Genomic DNA, 24,571 nt, shown 5'->3' with positions numbered 1-24,571 from the left:
TGCAGGGCGGGGCCGGGGGCGGGCCGCAGGGGAGTCCAATCCCCGTCTTTCCACGCCCCTTCTCCGCCCCCTCTGACGCAGCTCCACCAATGGAGCTCCGCGGTGGGCGGTGCCTGCCGCCGCAGCTGTCCTGGGTGCGATTTTTTTTACCCCTTTTTCCTTCCTCTTTCTCTCCGCCCCCCCGCCCAATTTTTTTTTTTTTTGTGAATGAAAAAAGGAGGTCGTGAGCGGTCCCCAGGACTGCAGCACTCGGCGTCTGCTCGGCGCGGCATTGGGAGCGGGACCTGGGCGCGTAGCAGGAGCTGCCTCGCCCCGCTCCTCCCTCCAGCCTGCGCGGCGCGAGCGGCGGCGGCGGCGGCGGCGCGGCCCAGCTCCCCGGCCGGCCGGCTGGCCGGCGCGCAGTCCCCGACCCCGACGCTGCGGGCCCGCGCCTCCATGCCGCTGGGCGCCGGGTGCCCGGGGAGATGCTGATTCGGAGAAGGCTGTGGTTGCAGTGCCCAACGCCCGGCTGCGCCCGGTCCGCCGTCCGGCCTGGGCTGCTCGGTCAGAGTTTGTGATCCAACGCGAACCCGGGCCCGGAGGCAGTAGCGGCAGCGGCATCGTCCTAACTTGCGCGCACGGAGGGACCCAGACATTCCACTAAAATGAGCGTGCACAGCAGGGAGAGATGTGTTCCCTACACTAGAAATTACCCCGTCACGTGTAGTGGTGTAAGTAAATGATGAATTTCTGTGATGGCCGGGTTTGCAGGCAGTGGCTGGAACCGCGGCGCTGCACCCTCGCGCTGCCTCCCGGCCCCCTTCCTCTTTCCCATTCCTCTCCCGACGCTCCTCGGACTGTCGTGGGACTTAGGGTGGCTGCGGCTGGGGGCGAAGGGCGGGGGGCGGGGGGCAGGGGGAGAGGAGAACTAACCTTTTCCGGGTTTTTCTAGGGAAAGGAGGATGACTCGATCCTCCGTGGTGTGCCGTGCCCCTCCCCCTCCCCGCTCTTTTATTTTAATGTGTGTGTACGCAGGGCCGGGTGTCCAGGGGGAAGGGGCTGGAGTGGTGGGAGTGTTTCCGTTAAAAACCCTGGAAGGTGGGGTGCTTTGTTGGCCGATCTGGAGAGGTTCCTGTCAACTCCCCACTCCACTGCAGTATGCAACTGAGACCCGGCTCACTGCTGGGTCTTAAGAGGCTGATGGGTGTCTGTGGATGGTTCAACATTTTAGCTTGGAGTCGGCTGAAGTGGTGTTAGGTTTGCGTTTCTGTTCCTATGACCATTCAAGATCCCTTCGGGCCTTGCTTTCCATTGGTTCTGTACTGCTGGATTCCTGTCTCCGCTTCGCCCTCAGATGACACTATCAGCAACTCCAGTGGGAGCCTTGTTGATCCGGAGGCCACCCTCTCCTCGCTACCCCTGCCTTCCCAATCCCCTCTTCCTATCCACCTTTTTTGATTTTTACCTTCATTTTCAGAATTTTCCTCCTTTGGAATTTTCTGAGATGCAGGATGTGGGATACTGGTTGCTAGGAGACAAATCAGGCTCCCAGGGAGATTCTGTAGTTTCCTTGACAACCAGACTAGGGCAGCCACAGATGAACAAGCTTCCCTCCTATCAGCTGTGGGAGGGGAAGGGGGGCTTTTCTGGGTTCAGCTAAGAGTATGTGCAGGGGTGGGGAATGGACGCTGGGGAGGGTTATGGCAAGAATGAACACACTTGGGTTTTGACCTGGACTGTGTGACAACACTGGAAGGAGAGCCGTGGGCAGGAAGGGTCCCTGGCCTCTGGAGGAGCGAGGAGTTGGGGGCGTGTGATAGCTCGGGCAGAGGAGCGAAGGAAGCTCTAGTCTATGGTCTTAGGGAGGTTGGGCAGGAGGCTTGGATAGAATGAGGATGAGGTAACAGTGAGAAAAAGTCAAGAGTCATGGGAGGAGAGAGTACCCAGGGGAAAGGGCAAGTGGAAAAGCTCACTGAGTGGGTTGTCTCATCATACACCAGCAAACGATAAAGTTACAGTATTCTAGAAGAAGAAGAAGAGAGAAAGAGAGACTGTTGGCATGTTATCTCCAAGACAAGGTCCTCATTTAAGACGGGCCTAATTAGACTCAGAGTTCTGCTGGCTTAATTGGGCCAGGCTGTATTTTAAAGAGAGGCATAATTACACATATAGATATGTAATCTAGTCTTATATAATACCAGCATTACATAAGAAGACAAATACCTTCTGTCGGCCCAGGCTCCCGTGGCTTGCATTCACTGGGAGTCAGGAGACTGTCTTCTAAAGCTCTCTTGCCCATTCTCCAGAGAGGGAGACTGAGGCCCCAGAAACATGATTGGCCTCTTCCTAGATGAGTCCATGATGTTTGCCAGTTGGGCAGCTGGGGCCCAGGTGGAATGGGTGAGAATGATGGAAAGGAGGGAGGAAATCAAAGGGCAAGCAGGGGCAGGCTGAGAGGCAGCAGGGGCCTGGGCAGGGAGGGGTATCCTTGAGCTGCAGCCCAGCAGGCCTGATGTTCAAACTCATGGCACAGGATTCTCTGCTCTCCTACCTGTTGGTTCGCTGGCCCTGTTTAACCCTAGTGGTGTGTGAGGTAGGCGTGTGTGTTCTCATCAGCAAGCACCTGAACTTGAACCACACTGCTCTGCTGGTGTCCTGGGAGCATCCTTGATATGCAGACACATCTGGAATTAAGAACCAATGCTTTCCTCTTTGCCTCCTCGTCTCCCCCTTTGCTTACAGACTCCCGTGAATCTACATTTGACAAAGAAGTTCTGCTGGCTAGTGGGTTTTTAGCTTTACCCTCCAGCTGCTCATATTTCTACTGGGGATTCTGTTTGACTTTCTACTCAATAAAACAGAAACCACAACCCAGAGGCTCCTTCCCATTGCCCACAATCCCTCACCTTCTTAACTGTGGACCATAGGCTGTCCAAGGGGGCTGCCCCTGTCCTCAGATTGAGCCAGAGTCCGCAGAGGAAGCAAGATGGTGATTAGAATCACAGTGGGCTGCTGGGGTGGGTGGTGGGGTCGGGGAGCAGGGGCAGAGAGGAGCCCGATGGTGCAGACAATTGCCCCGGAGACCAGGGAGGGACCTGTTGGGAGACCCCTGGTTGTTGAGGGTTGGGATCCTGTACAATTCCAAGCAGGAGGAGGAGATTTTTCTCATTGAAAAGTCCTTGTTGCTCTTTTTGCTTAGGTAGCTGAGGTGCATCATCCACTGGCAAATCCCAGTTGTCATGCTTGCTTGGTATTTCGGATCTGAGCCCCTGAATGCTGGCATCCAGTTACAGTGGCCTGCCCCCGGCAGCCTGCAGGAGTGGAGCGAGCGTCTGCTGCTGCTGCTGCTGGCCTGGCGCTCGGGCTGGATGGCTCAGTAGTGAGAGAGCCTGGGCAACCTCAGGGACTTCTTGTAGCTCAGCCGTCTTTGGCAACGTTGTTCCAGCAGGGCTGCTACCAGAGAAGGAACCAAACCCTTCTGACCAACCCCTACCCTTGCCCCTCCCGGTAGCCCTGACAGGATGGAGGCCAGCTGGGCCACAGCCAGGAAAGGCCCCCTCAGGGCTGGTGACAGCTTCTGGAACACTGAGATGACATTTGACTACAGAAGTGCCTTCTGTTTGTTCATTTTAAACCATCCCTCTCTGTGGGTGGACCAGCCACTTGCTTTTGGCCTGACACAGAAGGAAACTGAGGCAAAAGTGTGTCCTGAAATTCAGGCCAGGGTTTCTTTTCTTCTTTTTCTTTTTAAAAAGAACAGCTCTTATGACCATCCATCCATCCATCCATCCATCCATCCATCCATCCATCCATCTCTCCATTGTGTCAAGCACATTTGTACATTTGTTCAGGCCCGGGTTTCTTAATGCTCTGCTTCCTCTAGTAACTCCACTGTCTTGTCCGAGTAGCTAATTTAATGAGTGCCTGTCCAGGTGTGGCAGGGACTCCCGCTTCCTAGGCCTGGGAAGTATAGGAGAGGGGTGTCTCTTGCTCCCAGGAACAGGACACATGATGGTGGAAGGGCAGCTCTGGGTGGGGGACCCAGGCCACCAGCTGAAGCACATGTCTCCCCACCACGCCATCTCAAAGCTGGGCCTGCAGCTGTGTGAGACTCACTGGACATGTGACAGAGGCAGAGGGGAGGCAGAGTGGCTTATGAATTGGTCAGGTGCAGCCAGAAGCCTTCCCAACCCAGAGACCTGGGAGAAAACCTCTTCCATCTGTGCAGAGAGGGTTGGGGCTGCAAATCCTTCATCAGAGAGGTAGAGAGGGGCCAGAGTGCAAGTTAGGAGACCTGCCACCTAGTTCTGACAAGTCCATTAAATTTTAAAGTCGCCCTGCCTTCAGGCATGCTGGGAAGGGGTGGGGACCTGGCCCTGACTCTGCTTCTCTCAGCTGTTTGTTGTTCTGCAGGCACAGCCCTGCTTGGGGGAGGGGGGGAGGGGGGAAGCAGATGATGCATGAGCTTTGCTTCCCAGGCCAGCCGACTCTTCTCTTTCTGGGAGATTGGGAACAGGCCCCAGGCCGGCTCTGTTACCAGTCAGAAACCCAGTTGGGTGGCGATGGAATCAGGAGGGAGACCAGTGGGCAGGCTGGTGGACCTGCTCCCCTCGTCTCTCAGGGCCCTGCAGAGCTTTTGCCCAGAAAGTTGCCCATGTCTTTCTCTTTCTCTCAATTCAAAGGCTCGAAGAGGAGTGCTGTTGGGCCTAGGCCGGGGTCGGGGTCCCAGCATGCAAGGCCATCCTGACTGGTTCTCGCCTTGCCCTCAGGTCCCATTTAATGGATTCTGACATGGATTATGAAAGACCAAACGTAGAGACCATCAAGTGTGTTGTGGTCGGGGACAACGCTGTGGGCAAAACCCGGCTCATCTGTGCCCGGGCCTGCAATGCCACCCTCACCCAGTACCAACTGCTCGCCACCCATGTGCCCACTGTCTGGGCCATTGACCAGTATCGAGTGTGCCAGGAGGTAAGGCTACAGGCCACTGGATTGGGGGCCAGGGTGATATGTGTGTGTGTGTGTGTGTGTGTGTGTGTGTGTGTGTAGCATGCTTTGTTTCAACCAGGGCCTAACAGAAGCTCATTGTAGTCCCTTAGGGGTAGGACGGGGCAGCAGAAGGAGAAGAAGCCCTTGAGGAGAGAGCTGATGTGTGCCACCTGCCCCAAGACAGCCTTGGACCAGTTACTTTTGTTTGGCATGGCTGAGCCGGGGCCTGGGCCATAGCATCTGGAGCAATCCCAGCTCCAAGTGATGGAGAGCACCAGGTGGTTGGGCTTCGGGGAAGTCGAGGGGAAGAGAAGCTGCCAGCAAATACCAGCAGATCAGAGACACTTAAACTTAAGATTTGTCGGTACAGTATTGGACCAGGGCAGGCTCCCTAAGAGATCCCTTCCCCTATCTGCCCTTTCGAGGTCTCTTACTTCTGTAAGGTTTCCTCCTTCCATTCGAGTCTAAGGCCACACTTGGGATTGGTTCTACAGAGATTGCACACAGGGAAAAGTAGGGTATAGGGCAACACAGTGGGACACAGCCTTGGACTATCCCCGATGTTGGGACCCTCAGATGTGAGCTCTCACCACGCTGACTTCACATGCAGTGAACCCTAAGAACTGATGCTCTTGATTTCCAACCCCCCTGGCAGGTGCTGGAACGCTCCCGAGACGTAGTAGATGATGTCAGCGTCTCCCTGCGTCTTTGGGACACCTTTGGGGACCACCACAAAGACCGGCGCTTTGCTTACGGGAGGTAGGGACGGCCTCAGGCTACCTGCAGGAACCAAGAGGGTGGGTTTCCCTGCTCTCTCAAGGAATGGTGATGCTTAAACCTGCGTGGAGACGTGGAGAACTCAGCAGTGGCAGAATCTCACCAGGGAGGTAGCTTGGATCGGCAAAAGACACTCGGGATTTAGAGTCATGAGACGTGGTTGAGTACCATCTCTGCCACTTGCTAGCTATGTGACTTGGAGCAATTAGGGTAGCTGCTCTTAAGTGGATCGGTGTGAGGCCTGGGAGGAGTCTTTGAAAGCTCTGAAATGCTATACAATTAAAGGTGTGGTAACTGTCTTGTGTAAACTCACGGGAGCAGATCCACATGCTGGGGTGGGCTGCAAGGGAGGGGCCAACCAGGGTGGCTGCGTGCGTGCACCTTGCTCCCGGATGCACTGACCTAACCACCCGCTTTCTCCGCCTATAACCTCATGTCCCACCCCAGATCCGATGTGGTCGTTTTGTGCTTCTCCATTGCCAACCCCAATTCCCTACACCATGTCAAGACCATGTGGTACCCAGAGATCAAGCACTTCTGCCCTCGAGCACCTGTCATCTTGGTGGGCTGCCAGCTGGATCTGCGCTATGCTGACCTGGAGGCCGTCAATAGGGCTAGGAGGCCCTTGGCTAGGTAAGGGGTTCTGGTCCTTTGGGACGGAAGAGAGGGAAATGGGAGGTGAGTAGATCACCATGGCTGCCTGCTCAGCCCCAAGGGAACCCCACTGAGCCTTACACCTCTACTTGTTTGAGTCCAGCTCACATAGGGAGCCAAAGATGCTCCTTCGTTCACTCTCTTATCTGTGCATCTGCTGTGCACCCACTGTGTAGGCAGGACAGTGTAGGGTGCTCTGAGGAAAGAGGAGGTGGTCTCTATGGAAATGCTGGGACATGAACTAAATATGTCAAACACCAATGTGAAACATTGTGTGCGCATCACCAAGAAGACAGGGCTATCCCTCGCCTAGTTCTGGCACAGATCAGGAGTACTTCCCAGAATCAGGAAGAAACAGGGTGTGCCTTGAAAGACAGAGATCCTGTAGGAATGAGCAGCGTAGGAATGGGGTCCCACGAAGTCACGTCTGAGCAGAACCTCTCAGTCTAGTAAAGAGCAGACAGTCCATCAGGGAGCTGTCTTCTCCCTGTCCCGAACCCACGACCATCCATGTGAGTTTGATTTCCCTTCTTGAACCCACCAGGCCCATCAAGCCCAACGAGATCCTCCCTCCGGAGAAGGGTCGGGAGGTGGCCAAGGAGCTGGGCATCCCCTACTATGAGACCAGCGTGGTGGCCCAGTTTGGCATCAAGGATGTCTTTGACAATGCCATCCGGGCAGCGCTCATCTCCCGCCGCCACCTGCAGTTCTGGAAGTCCCACCTCCGCAATGTGCAGCGGCCTCTGCTGCAGGCCCCTTTCCTGCCCCCCAAGCCACCACCTCCCATCATCGTGGTGCCCGACCCCCCCTCCAGCAGCGAGGAGTGCCCCGCCCACCTCCTGGAGGACCCGCTCTGTGCGGATGTCATCCTGGTGCTGCAGGAGCGGGTGCGCATCTTCGCCCACAAGATCTACCTCTCCACCTCCTCCTCCAAGTTCTACGACCTGTTCCTCATGGACCTGAGTGAAGGGGAGTTGGGGGACCCCTCTGGGCCTGGGGGCTCCCATCCAGAAGACCACCGGGGTCACCCTGATCAACACTACCACCATCACCACCATCACCACCATGGGCGGGACTTCCTGCTTCGGGCAGCCAGCTTTGATGTGTGTGAAAGCGTGGATGAGGGTGGGGGCACTGGCCCTGCTGGACTCCGAGCCTCCACCAGTGACGGGATCTTACGGGGCAACGGGACAGGGTACCTGCCAGGGAGGGGTCGAGTGCTCTCTTCCTGGAGCCGAGCTTTTGTGAGCATCCAGGAAGAGATGGCAGAAGATCCCCTGACCTACAAATCCCGGCTGATGGTGGTGGTGAAAATGGACAGCTCCATCCAGCCAGGGCCCTTCCGGGCTGTTCTGAAGTACCTGTACACGGGGGAGCTGGACGAGAATGAGCGGGACCTCATGCACATTGCCCACATCGCCGAGCTGCTCGAGGTCTTCGATTTACGCATGATGGTGGCCAACATCCTCAACAACGAGGCCTTCATGAACCAGGAGATCACCAAGGCCTTCCACGTCCGCCGGACCAACCGGGTTAAAGAGTGCCTGGCCAAAGGCACCTTCTCAGGTACGGAATGTGCTTAGGAGCTGGTGGCTGGAAGGCAGGGCAATTCTTCTCCAAGTAGCCTTCTGGTGGCTCTCGGTTGGTCTGATTTGTATGCTGAGTCAGCCTCCCTTCCTGATACCCTGGGGTGCCGGACTATCATCTGTAGTCGAGAGCTTATGGGGAGCTGAAGGTTAAGGCTCCAGCTTCACGTGGTGGGTGGGTGCCGTCTGGGCTCCGTGGCAGCCATGGGGTTGGGTAGCCCGTATTGTTGCAGCATGTCCTCATGCCCTGCCTCTTCTCCTCCTGGACAGATGTGACCTTCATCCTGGATGATGGGACCATCAGTGCCCACAAGCCCCTGTTGATTTCCAGCTGCGACTGGATGGCGGCCATGTTTGGGGGGCCATTTGTGGAGAGTTCCACCAAGGAGGTGAGGCTGAAGAGGGGCAGAGGGAGGCAGGGGAGGCTTACACCGTGTGCATCTGAACGCATTCATCACTTCAGCACGTGTAAGATGCCAAACGTAGATCTAAGAGATGTTCGGGAGATGGTGGCTACGCTTTGGACAGCCAACCGCAAGGACAGGCGTTCAAATCCATCATCCCATTCCATGGGAGAAAGATGAGGCTCTTTACATTGCTAAAGAGTTAGAGGGTCAGAAACTCACAAGGATGGTTCTGCCCTGTCTTAAGGGTCACCACGAGTCAGAATGGCCTTAAGACTCGATGCCCATGAATTTGGGTTCGATTTGGACCAGGAGAGGAAATTATAATCATGCCTTCATTGCATAGTTTAAAAAGCACTTCCAATACGTTATGTCATTACGCCCCCACACTTACACAACCATGGCCTTCTCACTTTCTGCATAGGGAAAGAGAGGCCCCCAGAAGTTAAGTGACTTGCCCAAAGTGGGTGAAGCAGAAAGTTGACAGGCAAGGACATGAGCTCAGGACTTCTGGCTCCTTGGTTCTTTTCACTGCACCTAGCTGCCCCCAAGACATGCAGAGATGCACATGTCTGGTCACGTGATCTCTCACTGACACCACCCGCCACTGTCTCGGGCACCCAGCCTCCAGAAGCCTCAGAATCTAATAAGCAACAGCACTTAAGAGTTGGAAGGAGCCAGCCAACGTCCTTAGAAATGTTTCCCACATGTATCCTCTCGTTTCCATTCTCCCGGCCAAGCAGAGTAGCCCTCTCGGAAGTCCTGTAACAGGAATTGCCCATTGCCCGGCCTTGCAGTTTACAGGGTCTGACTCTGCACAGCTGCTTCAGTGTCCCGAGGGTCCGAGCTCAGTAGTTCTTTTGGGAGTGCAGCGACTCTTGTCATTGATTTGGGCTCCTTCCCCCCCGAGAACTGGTCTCCGAGTACGTGCTCACCAACCAGCTGAATGAAAAATCGAAAGAAGGGCTTTGCCGCTTAGCTGGCTGTGCAGAGAACAGGAGCTTCCTAAGGTTTCTGCGGAGGAAGTGTTAGAGGGAGGCCAAGTGGAGGGGCTGGGGTGGGGTTGGGCGCATGATGCTTGAGTCCTGAGCAGGATTTGGATATGCCGAGTGTGCCCACTACGAACTCCTGGCAAACCCGGGGCAGGCCAGCCATAGGCACGTCTAGAGCCCTAGAAACCGGCTTTAGGGCGCTGGCTGATTCCCAGTGCGGCCTGGAGAGGCGTTGGTCTAATGAGAAAGCAGTTTTTGTTGTAGCAGATCCCAGAGGCCCAAAGCCACAGTCAAGCAGCCCGAGAGGAGTCAGCTGGTACTTTACTGCTCCCCAGGGCCATCGGTCCAGGTGACTGTGAAGGGCCCTGCCAAGCATCTTGGGCTTTTGTTTAGGATGGGTTCCAAAAGATGCCAGCGAGGATGCAGGCACCTTTAAAAAATGTGAATGGATAGGCCTTCGCGACATCATGCTCAGTGGGACAAGTCAGTTACCAAAAGCCAAATATTATAGGATCCCACTTGGATGAGAATAGGCAAGCGTTTAGAGATCAAAGTTCACTAGTGATGACCAGGGGTGGGCAGGAAGGAGGGGAGGAAGCCATGGTGCTCGGGGGCCACTGATACGTAGTGTGATGGGAAAATTCAGGAACAGTTTGGTGTTCCGGGCGATGAGTACGTTTGGTGTCCGTGAATTGTGCTTGCTATGAGAGCGGAGACAGAGAATGTTTGCCTACCTAGATCACGACGATGATCATAATAAGGGAGAAGAGAGTCCCGCTCGCTGAAGCTGTCCGCAAACTGGGCTGCAGGCAAGGTCATTGCTCTGGGAGACAGACCTTGGGAGGAGCAGCACCAGGAGAGACAGAGCGAGCATGTGGGTCAAGGGCCTCTTGAGCTCTCAGGCCTGGGCCCCTCTTCCCCCCAGTCCGAGTGTGCTGTGACCCGGTCTGTCCCTTCCCCTCGGCAGGTGGTGTTTCCTTACACAAGCAAGAGCTGCATGAGGGCTGTGCTGGAATACCTGTACACGGGCATGTTCACCTCCAGCCCCGACCTGGACGACATGAAGCTCATCATCCTCGCCAACCGCCTCTGCTTGCCACACTTGGTTGCCCTCACAGGTAACTAACCAGAGCGCTCAGGGATCTGTCTGGGGGTGAGGCCAGAGAAGGCCCAGGGGTGATTATATGTTCTTCTTTCACCTCGTTCCTCTCCTCGGGGACAGACTAGTCACCTCAAGGGAGTAGGTGCACATGGAAGCACACACGCTGATGCATAGTAAGTTTGGGGTGAGGACGGAGACAGAAGGAGGGGGTGTGGGAGAGCAGTTTGGTGGGGTCCCTCGATAGGCTCTCTACAGAGGTGACTTCCAGCCCACCAGCTGGTCTCTCTTCAATGACACTGCCTTGGGTTCTTATCAGCCTGGCTTCCCTTAGACAAAGCTCCATAATCAAAAAGGAATAAGAAGGTCATTTCACATTCTATCCGATGAGTGATGATAACGAGTGATGGTGTTTTCCTCCTTTGTCTCCTCCTGGAGTCCTTTTCCCGCCTTCTTCCTCCCACCCCCCAAATAGAAAACAAACACTGACTCATCACTCCTAGTTCTTTGAAAGGACTGTGAATTGGGGCTGAGTCTCCGAGGTTGCCGTTAGTAGCTGCCATTGAGCCGGTTCCGACTCGTGGTGACTCGACCTGAACAGAAGGCAGCACGACCCAAGCCTGCGCCATCCTCATGATCCTTGCTGGGCTGGAGGCCATTGCCGCAGCGACTGTGCCCATCCAGCCCATAGAGGAGCCTCTTCCTTTTGCTCTGACCCTCTATTTCACCACGCAGGGTGCCCTGCTTCAAGAACTAGTACTTCCTGATAGCATGCCCCCAAGTGCCCAAGACAAACTCTCCCCGTCTCAACTTTGAAGGAGCCTTCTGGCTGAGCTTCTAAGACGGAGCTGTCCATCCTGCTGGCAGGCCTGGAATATTGACTATTCTTCGCCAACACTGTAACTCAAAGTCCTCCATTCTTCTCCGGGCTTCCTTATTTGTTGTCCGGCTCTCTCGTGCATATGAGGTGATCAGAAAAACACTATTGCTTGGATCAGGGTCACCCTATCTTCAAGGTGGCATCCTGGCTTTGAAACACCTTTAAGAGATTGTTTGGCGGCATATTCTCCCAGGGCAATAAGTCCTTTGAGGTCTTGACTGCTGCGTCCATGGGCATTGACTGTGGTCCCAACTAAGAGGAGGTGTTGGAACGTCAGTCATTTCCCCAGCTATCACACCGCCGCTTATTGACCCCCTTGTGAGGACTTTGTTTGGCTTCAGGTTGAGGTATCATCCATCCTGAAATGCTTCATGTCTTCTTCCATTTCTGCAGGTAAAGTTGTGACATCTGTGTATCACAGAATGAGTCTTCCTCCCATCCCAATGCCACGTTATTGATAGAGTCCAGCTTCCTGGATTATTTGATTCGCATACAAATCGATACATTCGGTGGACTGATAAAACTCTGACATGTCTTTCCTGATTTTAAGCCACTCCGCATCCCCTTATTCTGTGTACATGCTTCTTGGTCTGCGCGCTGCTTGAACACAATGAATGGTTCTGGAATTCTCGTTCTTCACGATGCTGTTTACACTTTGTTGGGATCCATGCAGTCGAATGTCTTTGCATAGTCAGTCAAATACAGGTAGACATCTTGCTGGTATCGTCTGCTTTCAGGTGAGAGCCGTCTGACATCCGCGAGGATGGCCCTCGTTGCACATCCTCCTCGGAATCCAGCTTGAGTTTCCGGGTAGTTTCCTGTACTGTCGGATGTACTGCCACACCAACTTTTCATTATCTTCAGCAAGTTTACGTGTGTGTGATAGGAGATTGTTCGATAATTTCCGTACTCTGTTAGATCACCGTTTTTTGGTTTGTTTTTCGAATGGTCTCAGATAGGGATCTTTTTTGGTTGGTTGGCCGGATTTTTTTCCCCCAGATGACTGAGTGCTCCAGGGTAGCTCCTATGTGTTGGAGCCTCTCGGTGGGTAGTCCATCGGTTCTGCGTCTGTTTTCCCCGGGGCCTTCATTGCAGCCTAGACTTCATAGAGTGCCATCAGTTCTTGATCATAAGCTACTTCCTGAAATAGTGAACATCAATGAATGCTATATGGTACTGCGACGGTGTAGCCCTTCTATCTTCTTTTGATACTGTGTGTATCATTCAATATTTGTGTTTGTTTAAAAAAGTTCTTTTTTTAAGTCTCACTGTCTTCGAGTCAATTCTGACTTGTGGGAACCCTGTGGACAGAGTAGAACTGCCCCTGTGGGTTTCCAAGGCTGTCGATCTTTACTGGAGCAGAAAGCCTCATCTTTCTCCCACAGAAGGGCTGGTGAGTTCGACCTGCTGACCTTGAGGTTAGCAGCCCAACATGGAACCCACAACGCCAGCAGAACCTAGAATGCTTCAGTGTTGTAACTTGAGGTTTGTATTTTTCTCCTGTTCATTCAGCTTGAAAAATACTGGTCATGTCCCTTCTTTTTGGATTCCTGACTCCAGATCTTTGCACCGTTCATTAGAATGCTTTACTTTGTTTCCATGAGGTAGCTTTTGAATTCTTCTGTTCGGCTCTTTTCCCTCATTGTTTCTTTCACGTTATCTGTTCTTTGGTCGAGAGCAAAGTTAAGAGTCTCTTCTGACATCCACCGGGTCTCTTCTTTCTTTCCCGTCTAGTTCATGCTCTTTTGCTTTCGTGCCCGATAGTTTGCGGTCCTTTTGGTTGTCATTGCCTGCGTGTTCAGTGCCTCAAATCTTTTCTTGAGAGGATCTCTGTGATTCACTCAAAGTCATATTTTGGCCCTTGCGGACTTTTCATTTTCTTCAGTTTCAACTTGACCTTGCGTATGAGCAATTGATAATCTGTTCCAGAGTCAGCCCCTGGCCTTGTCCTGACTGGTGATAACTGAGCATAGCCTAATCCCCTCCACAGATGTAGTTGTTTTGATTCCTGCATATTCTATCTGCTGAGGCATCTAGGTACAGATGTCGTGTTTAAAAAAATTATTTCCAACGAAGGTCATTGGTCTTGCAAAATTCTGTTTGGTAGTCTCTGTCATCATTTCGATCACTGAGGGCATATTTTGCAACCGCTACTGCTTTTTTATTTCTAACATCCACATTTCAATCACCAGCAATTCTCAGTGCATCTGATTTGCATATTTGATAGATTATATATGTTGGTGAAATCTTTCATTTCTTTATCTTTGGCATTTGTGGTTGGTGTGAAAACTGGAATCATGGCTATATGAATTGGTCTTCCTAGGAATATATGTATGTGACCCTACCTTATCCTATTACTGATACTGACAACATTGTATTTCAAGATAGAGCTTGAAACGTTCTTTTGGATAATTTTGGGCCTCTTCAGTTTGTTGTGCCTAGCAGGATAGACTATGTCACTGTCCAATTCCAAATGACCAATACCATACCATTTCGGTTCACGAATGCCCCAGGTCTCTATCTTCAATCATTGTGTTTCATTTTTGACAACTTCTAATTATCTTATATTCATACATCCCATACTCTGGTTTTAAATGGATGTTTTCAGCTGTTTATCCTCATTTTGAGTCAGGTGTGCTACATCAGCAAATGAAAGTCCTGGAAACTGTGCCACCCACATCACTGAGGTCCCTTCTACTCTGAGGAACAGGCTCGTGGGCCATTGTCTTTGCAGTGCAGCTCAGCCATCTCCCAGCGCCGGCTCAGATGGCATTCTGCTGCAGCCAACGCTGGCGAAAGTAGATTGCCAGGAGCTGATAGCAAGGCCTCCAGTAGAAAGAAAGTGTTTTGAGAATGATGATGGCAACAAGTGTACAAATGTGCTTAACACAACGGATGGATGGATGGATTGTGATAAGAGTTGTACAGCTTCCAGTAAAATGATTTAAAAAGCAAAAATAGATTGCCAAATCCTGTAACCTAGTCGGTTTTGTCTGGCAGCTCTATTGAGACTTGTCCATCATGGGTGGCAGGTGGCATATTTAAAATACCAGCGGCATAACTTCCAGCATCACCGTGAGATACAAATCACCACAGAACAACAAGCGCACAGATGAGGAGTGGAGCGTTGAGAATGGGCCAATTCCACATGTTGGCTGGGTGATCTCCATGTGTCTGAATCGACTCCGTGGCAGTGGGCTTGAGATTTTGGAGCAAGGACGGAACAAGCCCTGGGGCAGTAGAGAGGCCACACAGGCAGATGGTCTGGGTCACGGGAGCTGGAGAAGAGACCCTGCCCTGTCCTGGTAAAAGACGTTTGTGTCTAGAGAGCCGGGCAGACTGGCAGCTTCCGTGGCTGTTGAGGTTTGGTGTTGGCTTTCATGTTGGTGTTGACATTGGTACCAATGCTGGTGTTGATGACAGAGTTCATCTTGTTTGGAAGGTCTAGCTACAAGGTCCCAGATGTGGCGCTGGAATTCAGGGTAAGACCCCAGTGTCAGCTGCTGGGATCTCGGCAGACGATCAAGATTGGAGCTCAGGAGGGAGAAACAGAAATTCAATGACGGGAAATGAGTTGTAAGGTGAGACCTGGTCATAGAGACAATCCCTGGGTAGTATAAATGGCTTGCATTAGACTACTAACCTAAAGGTTGGTGGTTCAAACCCACCTAACTGTGCAAAAAGGAAAGGTCTTGTGATCTATAATCTCAAAGACTACAGCCAAGAACACCCATGGGGCAGCCCTTCTCTGTAACCCAGAGGGGCCCGATGAGTTGGAAGCCACTTGATGACACCCATTTGGTGTGGATTTCTTTGGTTCTAAGAGAAAGTTAAATTCTTTAGCAGTACTAAAATATGAACAGGGGAGCTTGCAGAGAAGCAACTCGGGGGCCCCAGCTGGGCGTGGCGGAAATTTCAGGATAGGAAGCAAACGAGAGGCACTAAGCAAGAGAACACGACTGTAAGAATATGTCATCCGTGCCTATCTATGAAAAATGAGGTGAGCTTCTCAGAGTACATAACACCATTCAAACTTTTGGACCAGTGGTTTCACTTTCAGAAGACGATCTCCGAGAAAGGACCCAAAGAAAAAATATAAAATATATATATCATTTCCCCCACAATGGGAGACAATTGGCAGCGAATCAGAGAAACCCCATTGCCTGAACACTATTCTTATAGCTGTTGTTATGTTAGCCCCCATGGTAGCAGCCACTGTGTGTGTCAATCTCCTGACAGTCTTCCTGTTTTGGGCTGCCCTCTGCTGTCCCAAGATTGATGTCCTTTGCTGGTGCTTGGTCTCTCCTGATACCACGTCCAAAGTGTGTGAGGTGAAGTCTTGACACCCTTGCTTCTAAGCATCATTCTGACTGTGCTTCGTGAGACAGGTCTGTTTGTTCTGTCGACAGTCCATGGTACTTTCCGTGTTCTCCTCCAACACTTGAAATGCAAATGCATCCATGGCACTCGTCTCTCTCTCAGTGTCCGCCCTTCACATGCCTCGGCGGCCACTGAAAGTGCCATGGCTTGCTCAGGTGTACCTTAGTCCTCAAAGTGACCTCCGTACACGTTAATATGGTAAATAGGTCTTGAGCGGACTTACCTAATGCAGTGCTAGGTTAGATTTCTTAACAGCTGCTTCTAGGAACATCGATTGTGGGTACAAGCAAGGTGAAGTCCTTAAAAATATTAAGTAACTACTAAAATATTAAGCTGCACACGTGCATGGAAGGCTAATAGAGAATACTGAATGCCTTTTGTGTTTTATTTTTTTAATTAAAAATGTATTTTGTGAGTGAGAGAGTCAGTGAGAGTGAGAGAGTGAGTGAGTGAGAGTGAGTGAGAGAGTGAGAATGAGAGAGAGAGAGAGCGTGAGATAGTGAGTGAGAGAGTGAGAGAGTGAGTGAGAGAGAGAGTGAGTGAGAGTGAGTGAGTGAGAATGAGAGAGTGAGTGAGAGAGAGAGTCTTGAATGCCTTTTCCAGCGATCTATTAACTCATTAAAAACCAAAACCTAACCGGTTGCTGTTCCATGGATGCCAGACCCCTGGCGAGCCATGGTCTCCAGAAGAGAGGCAAGTTGCTGGGGTTCCTGATGGCTGCTCTTTCCGAAGTAGATGGTCGCTGGGTGGACTGGAACTCTTATCTGTTGGAGTGCTTCTAAGGAAGAGACACTTCCCCCGCCTCCTCTTCTCTTGCCAGTAGGGTAGCTCCTTTAGGGGAGTCTGGTGAAGGCTCCATTCTTTCCTTTTATTTACCAGTTTCCAAGATAACATTGGTTTCACTCCATCCTTCAAAAACGGCCAGTTAGATTTGGGGATTTGTTTTCTCATTGGACCTCCTGGTGTACTCGATGGATCTCCTGGTGGCGTGTGTGTGTGTGTGTGTGTGTGTGTGTGTGTGTGTGTGTGTGTGTGTGTCAGACACTCCGTGTGAACCGCAAGCCTCACCCGGGGAGAAAAGGGTGGCAGTCTGCCCTGGACCCCACAGAGCAGCTTGCCGTTGTCTGAAGGGTTGCGATGAGCCAGAATTGGGTTGACACTGGGTTTTTCTGTGCTTTCTTTCTTCTTCTTTTTTCCTGTTGTTGTGTCTTTTATTCTTACAGTTAGAATAGGAGTTCCTTTAAGTTACTTCCAGAGTCTTGAATCATTTCCTTTTAATCTGATACTACAAACTGCTCCATATTTCATTGTGTTCATTTCCAGACCTGGAATCAGCATTTCCCAAGGAACTCTTGTTTCTTTCACTTGGAAATGGAAATGGTGTTTGAAGATGATAATTGGAACACTAGGGATGGCTTTCTATTGGGTTGGTTACAAAGATGTTTGTTTAACTTTTAAATATAAAGATAGATAAAAATATAAGGGTGTGTATTTTACTTTTAAGATGTAAGCATTTTAAAGTGAGCGGTAAGATGGCTACACATCGTGTTACAACATTTAAGTTACAACATTTAAGTTGTTACAACATTTAAGTTGTTACAAAATTTAAACTACATGTCCATAGGTCTAATCAGCCTTCTTTCCTCTTTAAGTGTATCTTTTGAATGAGGACAGGAAGAAGAAACTGTTCTTGAATTCGCTGGGTTGACGATGGTACAACTCTTTTTGATATGACTGAGTTATTGAATTGTATGTTATGCAGATGAAGTACCAATCAAACTGTCGAAATACGCGTTTTCAATAAATCTGGGGCTTAGTACCTTTCCCCTCAGCATCAGCGGCTGAATATACTGCGGTCTTTCACCCGAGGTGTAGCAGAATATTCGGTGGAACATATGTAGCTTTAAGGGCTCTCACCCCAATTCTAATTCTAACGTCTTCCTCCACTCCCTGACCCTGTGACTCACTGGGAAAGTCTTGCTCTTTGTCCAGATTACCCATTGGTAGGACTTAAATCGCAGGCAGTCTTGCCTGGCGTATTGGGACTTGTCTCTGGCTCTGATCTCTCTTTGTTCTGCAATGAATTCCTGCGGGGGGGGGGCTCAGGGACTGCATGACATCCATGAGATGCTTCAGCTGATGTTTCGCTGTGTGTGTCACAGAACAGTACACAGTGACCGGGCTGATGGAAGCAACCCAGATGATGGTGGACATCGATGGGGACGTCCTTGTGTTCCTGGAACTAGCTCAGGTATAACGGTGGGGGGGAGAAAGCTCTCTCTGCCCATTGGCAGTGGAAGGGGGAGCACTGGGAGGTAGTGGGTGCGAAGAAAACCCACTGTCAGACTTGGTTTCCTGGAGCCCCCTGATTAGACTGAGCCATCTCACCTCTTGATTGAGGAAGCAGCTCTGAGCCCTCCCTGGTGCACCCAGAGCAAATGCGGGCCACAGAAGGAAGGGACTGAGACTTTAGCCAATCAGAGAGCAGAAAGGGAATATCCCACCTCATGCTTAGGCTGGTTGCTGAGGATGCTGCATCTAAAACTGATGACCCCCACCCACTTAGTGACAAGCAGCCAAACAAGCCAAAGTGTTGGCACTGGCTCTCCAAGTGCCAGGAATCTATGATTAAAGATCAGTTTGTAATCTAAAGCATGGCTGATTCAAGACTTGCAGTCCCACCTGGGCAAGGTAGTTCCCCAAGCCTGGTCCTTCCCACATTAATGTGGACGGTGTTGGACCCTTGATGGGAAGGTGGAGGTGGCCAGCTCTGAGGAGCAGACATAGTAGGAAGCCACCATGTTAGTCTTGGATCCACACCGGGAGATCCGTGGTGTGACAGCCCAGGGGCAGGACAAAGGGGAGGTGATAGCGGTCATGCCCAGACCCTGAAGCAAGCAACGCCTTCCCCGCAGCGTCTGCACAGGGGCTAGGGGCACACCACAAATGATCTTCTCTTCTGTCCCCAGTTCCACTGTGCGTACCAGTTGGCTGACTGGTGCCTTCACCACATTTGCACCAACTACAACAACGTGTGTCGCAAGTTTCCCCGAGACATGAAAGCCATGTCCCCAGGTGAGCTCCCGTAGCCAGCCCGACCAGGGCCTGCTGCTCTCACAGCCTGGGGGGGCCGCCACGTGGGTCCACAGCTCAGAGTTGGCCACAGTGCCCACTTGGAAGCTGCTGCTGCTCCCTGGGCCCCATTTGGCCATCGGGCTTGGGAATAGCTTGCAGAGATGAAGCCAGCCAGGCAGAGTAGGGCCCCAGGCACAGGATTGTCCTGCAGGGCAGGGGACCTGAGCTGTAGGCAGACTGGCTACCAACCAGCTGGCTTAGTGATTTTGAGTAGCTCAGAGGCACAAAGAAGGTGGGGACTAGAGTTGCTGTTTTATAGGTTTTGGCTTTTTGTTGTTGTTGGGTTTTTTAGACTTTTTTTTCCTGACAAGAAGTTAATAGATCTCATTTTTGTAACCCTGAACATATATCGAAAAGTACATAAAATTTTAAAAGGCTGCTCATGACCCACTACATGGGCTCCACAGCTTAGGGACGCATGCTCTTCATAGCTTGGGAAGCCCAGGTCTGCACACCTGCTGAGGTCTCCTGCCTCCCACGCCCTCTCCATGGGCGGTCTTGGCCTCAGAGCCCAGCTGGGCTGTGTGGGCTCCAGGGCGGGCGGCACTGGCCTCGTGGAGGGCTCTGCTACCCCATGCTCCTGGGAGCCCTCACATTTGGTGCCTGGGGTCCCCGCCCTCGGCGCCGAGCACCCTCCTGCAATCCTCCCACCCCCATCTCTCCTCCTTTGCACGTTGGTTACTATCCTTCCAGGGTTGTTGGGGTTTTTTTCCCACCCCCTAAACCACAACTCCAATCGCATCACCCCCCTGGTTCCCAACCTTTAGCTCCCCATGCCTTCCAGAATAAATCCAACCCTCTTAGCCTAGCCTGCTTCCAGCCAGAGCCCCGTGCTTGCAGTTTGCCTCTCCGATGCTCTCCGGAACCTTAGCTCCAGCCAGCTCATCCTGTTCTCAGCCCCTCACCGCCTGGTTAGCCCTTGGCTCTCTCCCACAGGCTCTGCCTTGGTCTGTTTTAGGCACAAAAACGCAAATGATGACTTGAGGGCTCATCTTCCCTGTGCCTGTAGAGAAACCCAATGAGATGAGCCTTCCCCGGCGTGGTTCCTCAGGACCGCGCGTTGTGCTTTTCCCTTTGCTGAGCTGGGCGGCAAGGCAGGGGTCTCCCTAAAGGCAGGGCTGGGGTCTTTCACTTCTTGAACCTCAGGGACCAGTGCGTGTGAGTTGATGGATGGACAGACAGTCAACTGGAGCTTTAGTGGCAGCAGGGTGGGGAGAGGGGTCCCTTGGCCACCCCCAGTGTCCCCGTGCCCCTCTCCCTCCTTCTCTGGTAACCAAGCCTTACTGTCTTCTGCTCTAGAAAACCAGGAGTATTTTGAGAAGCACCGATGGCCACCTGTCTGGTACTTGAAGGAAGAAGACCACTATCAGCGGGCCCGGAAGGAACGGGAAAAAGAGGACTATCTCCACCTGAAACGGCAGCCCAAGCGGCGCTGGCTCTTCTGGAATGGCCCGTCCTCACCCTCCTCTTCTGCGGCCTCCTCCTCCTCCCCGTCTTCCTCCTCGGCTGTGGTCTGAAACGCCGCCACCCTCTTCTGACCCTGCTGCTATCGTCTCCCTGTGCCCTTGCCCCCCTGCTCTTCTGCATCCCCCCCTCCACCTGACAGGGACAAGGGGACCCACATAACCAGGACCCTGAGGGCAGAGCTGTTCTCGCCCGCCAACAAGGCTCAGCGAGAGAGGAGCCGGGCCCTGTGGATCAGGACAGGGCCCACCGCCAGAGGTCTCCAGGCCCCAAGCAGGGCAGGAGACAATGGCTTGGAGGCAGAGGGCAGGGAAAGAGCTAAGAATTCTGGCACTTATGCTCTGGCTTTGAGAATCTGAGGGTCAAAGGGGGAAAATCCACCCCCCCCCCATCTACAAAACTCTAGGGTTTGTCTGTGGGTCTTGGTCTGTGCTATGGCCAGGAAGGCAGCCAGCCCCCACTGCCAGTGAGAAGACGTCAGCGGGGAGACCCTGCCTCTACTACTGACTGGGTTGTTCCACCCATGGATTTGACGGTTATCAATGTTTGGTAGCCATTTCTACACAGAACCTGCTGCAGACCTTGCTAGAGAAGTCAGGGTAGAGATTAGCCTTCAGAGCCCACTCAAGGCTTCTAGCTCCTCCAGTGTAGCTGCAAGAGGCCACAGGTGGATGGGCTGATGTCCTGCCAGCATCCTCCCAAGGGCTGTAGGCAATCCAAGCCTGCTAAAGGGTAGCAGGACATTGTTCAGAACACCAGGCCTAGAAGCAGTGCCTCTTGGTGCAACAAGACGCTCCTCTCTTGTTCCTCCACCCCCACACCCCTTAAGCTCCCTCCAGCCTCCTTCAGACTTGGCTAAGGGGAGCAAAGGGAGCAAGAGGGGTAGCGCGAGGAAGGAGGAAGGGAGGGGGTGGGAGTCTGTGCCCAGCAACCCCACGCTCCTCCGGAACCTTTCCAACGCTTTCGGTTAGCACTGCTTTTTATGGGTGGGGCCAAAGTACAAAAAAAAAAAAGCTTTTAAAAATCACCACCAACAGAAACTCTTCCCTGCAAAGAATGAAAAACAGAAAAAGACCCTGTTATAGCTTCCACATGACTAAAGCCACACAAAGGTGCCTGTGGAGGCAAAGGCTTGGGCGTAGAATCCCAGGCTTCAATGCCATTCGGGAAGAACTGTTGCCACCCTGGCTTGAGAGTGCCCTCGCCCAGCTGGGCTGGCTCCCATGGGCAGCACAAGTTCGTGGCCCCCAACATGCTGGTGATTGAGAGTGGTCTCGGGGTGTAGTGGTGACCTCTGAACATAGCAGTGGACTATGGCTACTCTGTCCCTTTACTCTCAGAGAGACCCCGAGGGTGTCTGCTGTGTGAATGGTGGGTGTGGGCAGGTAGGGGTTGAAGTCGGGGTCGTGGACACTGAGTTAGAGAGTGGGGATGGATGGTAGGACATAGAAGCCTAACCATAGCGTGCTGGTTTGGGGCAAAGGGAAAATCAAGCAAGGCCCATCCAGAGAAGAGGAAGAATGTAAGCAATCACTTGTAGACCCCGTGGGAGCAAATTGATGGGTCACAATGGACCTCCCCATTTTTGGATCTTGAACAGACTTTCATTCCCCACGTTTTACACTTCGAAGCTCGCCTCCTAGTGAAGAGAGTCTGGGCAAACCTGAGGCCCTGAAGTGAGCTTACCATCTCAATGAAGATGCTTTTAAGTGCCCTGGGACAGAGCAAACCTTGAAACACAGGCGACCCCTGACTGCAATGGTTTTGCAGTGCCAAGACCAACAGAGATGCCGCTAAATCGTCTGGATGAATAGGTTGGCGCGTCAAGCGGATCTCCCGTGGCTGAGAGAAGCACGGCATCCTCTAGGAGTCCTCCAGGGCCACTGGTGTGGTCAGCAGGTCTGGGATGCCCTCTGCTGGCGGATTGGCTTACTGTCACTTGTGTTCACATTGTTAGCTGGCTTCAAAGGAAAGAATGGGTTTAGCAGTAGAGGCAGGAAGGAAGGGTGTCCATGGGTAAGAGAGTAAGTAGCTCTGGACCCTGTGCCTTCACTTGGAGAAAGGAGTCAGAGGAGTCTGTGGGGGCTCTTGGAACTGTGGGTGAGAGGGACAGCAGAGTCCTAAAGAGAAAGGAACTAGGCCTCCCAGGTTGCTTACAAGCTGAACAATCAGGGCCCACTGATTAGCATGGGAAGGAGGCCATTGGGGGAAAGATAAGGTTGGTCAAGTATCCGGAGGAAGCAACGAGAGTGGCCACAGTGCTACCCCAACCATCAGGGCCAGCTAGCCCCTCAGGGATCCACTGCCCCTTCCCCAACTGCTCAGCCAGAGCCAATTGCTACCACACGGGAGCCTAGCAGCCCAGGTACAACCCAGAGAACCACCCTTGGGGGCCATGAAGGATCCAGGCCCACGCTGGCAGCTCCTCTTCCAAGCAGGGACCGACAGGCAGCAGAAGGAGGTGCTGAATTCCAATCCCCCCAGAAACCTGCACTTTGAAATTCAGGGGAAGCAATGGAACGCACCTATGGAGGGAACGTCTGAAAAGAAAAAGGGGAGAAGGGTAACTGAATTTAAGAGCAAAAATATACACCCCTATATTCATGTCATTCAGAGCTGTTTCCGAGGGAGGATGGGGGAGAAAAAAAAACACACCTCTTTTTATAAAGGTTTCATATTTAATTTGGTCATGAATTCATAAATACATAAGTATTTTGTACCTAATGGCCTTCCTCGTATTGTTTGCTATTGACGGTCACCTCTTCCATGAAGTATTCTTCCACTGGGGAGCTGCCTGAGAGGAGACTCAGCCATTTTAATGATGCTAGGTGCCCATCATGTGCTAGGTGCTATTTGGACTGGGTATTAAAAAAGAACATTGTCATATTCACATGAAGCTCAGTCCATACATGGGTAAACCTGGTGAATGCCAGCAAAGTCAATGCTTTAGATAGATGACCAAGGAAGTCCTCTGAGAGAGGGATAAGTGAGCTGCAACCTTATGGTTAAAAGTACATGGTCCATTTAAAGATAAGAGGGCAGAGTATTCTTCTCAGGGGAACAATCAAATGCAGATGAAACTGGTAACACATTGTGAAGTCTGTGTAGGGAAAGGGGGTCAGGCATGGCCCTAATATGCCTATGTTTTCAGAAAATTCTGTTTTAACTCAGCCACACCACCTTAGAACAAAACCACACACACAGCCTTGAGATGAAAGATGAGAATGACTACCTGTCTGGAATACTACGGAGTAGGATTTGCCAAAGGAGGACTGAAAGGGGTATGGATGTTTTAGAAAACTAATGAAAGAACCCCAATGTATCAGCCATTTCTAGGTTTTGTTCTCAGGATGCTTAAGAATTGGCTGAGTGTGTGTAACTATATATGTGTAAGTCAGATGCTGACTGCAGGGCTAAGCTCTTCAGGCAAGCCAGACCTCAAAGGGCAGCTCTGAGACTCAGATTCATAGACTACCTAGTCCTCAGCAAATGGTCAACACTAATCATATGCATTGCCCATTTTTCCTCCTTAAAGCCAGCGGTGTCACCAGGATCATTGTCACCCATGAGCCCCCACCCTAGTCACACACAATCTTCAGTGAGGTCTATTACAGTTATTGTTCCTAGTTACTGTGGGGTTGGTTCCAACTCAACAGCCACCCCATGTGCTCCTATAACAGAACCCCAAACTGCCTGGTCCTGTGTCATCCTCGCAACTGTTGCTATGTTTGAGCCCTTTGCTGCAGCCCCTGTACCAAACCATATCATTGAGCATCTTCCTCTCTTTCTTCTTTTTTGCTGATGCTCTGAGTTAACACACATGATAACCTGATGTCCTTTCTCCAGAGACTGTCCCACCTGGTGACATCTCCATACCACGAGACAGATTCTCACCACCCTTGTTACTACGGAGCCCAAACGAATACAGATTTGTTTATTCTTCGGGCAGTTTGTGGTATGGTCATAATTCTTTGTCAACACTGTCATTTAAATGCATCTGCTCTTCATCAGTCTGCCTTATGCACTGACTGGTTTCTCCATGTATATGAGGTGACTGAAAATACCATGGCCTGGGTAAAATGCACCTTAGTCCTCAAAGAGACACGTCTGTTTTTCTTAACACATTAAAGAGGGCTTATGCAGCAGATTTGCCCAACGCAATAAGTTTGATTTCTTGACTGCTGCTTCCATGGGCTTTGATTGTGGGTCGAAGTCAGTGGGCACCAACATGG

The 24,571-nt window shown here is 51.9% G+C and overlaps 1 protein-coding gene across 2 annotated transcripts; it reads left to right on the top strand.

The window, feature by feature from the left end:
• The first annotated feature begins 215 nt into the window (after positions 1 to 215).
• RHOBTB2 (Rho related BTB domain containing 2) lies at positions 216 to 24,183 on the top strand. Of its 2 annotated transcripts, XM_075556513.1 has the most exons (10): positions 216 to 710; positions 4,749 to 4,950; positions 5,624 to 5,727; positions 6,193 to 6,378; positions 6,944 to 7,965; positions 8,256 to 8,374; positions 10,349 to 10,499; positions 17,903 to 17,991; positions 18,710 to 18,815; positions 20,175 to 24,182. In XM_075556513.1, exons 2-10 carry the CDS (start codon positions 4,759 to 4,761, stop codon positions 20,390 to 20,392), a joined length of 2,187 nt encoding a protein of 728 aa, XP_075412628.1. In that variant the 5' UTR covers positions 216 to 710; positions 4,749 to 4,758; the 3' UTR covers positions 20,393 to 24,182. The 2 variants fall into 2 exon arrangements, with proteins under 2 accessions (XP_075412628.1, XP_075412629.1); XM_075556514.1 differs by lacking the exon at positions 216 to 710 and having other exon boundaries at positions 4,755 to 4,950; positions 20,175 to 24,183.
• Positions 24,184 to 24,571: the final 388 nt, after the last annotated feature.

This window comes from Tenrec ecaudatus, chromosome 8, assembly GCF_050624435.1.
Source record: "Tenrec ecaudatus isolate mTenEca1 chromosome 8, mTenEca1.hap1, whole genome shotgun sequence".
NCBI lineage: Eukaryota > Metazoa > Chordata > Mammalia > Afrosoricida > Tenrecidae > Tenrec > Tenrec ecaudatus.
This window is presented reverse-complemented; position numbering and strand designations above follow the sequence as displayed.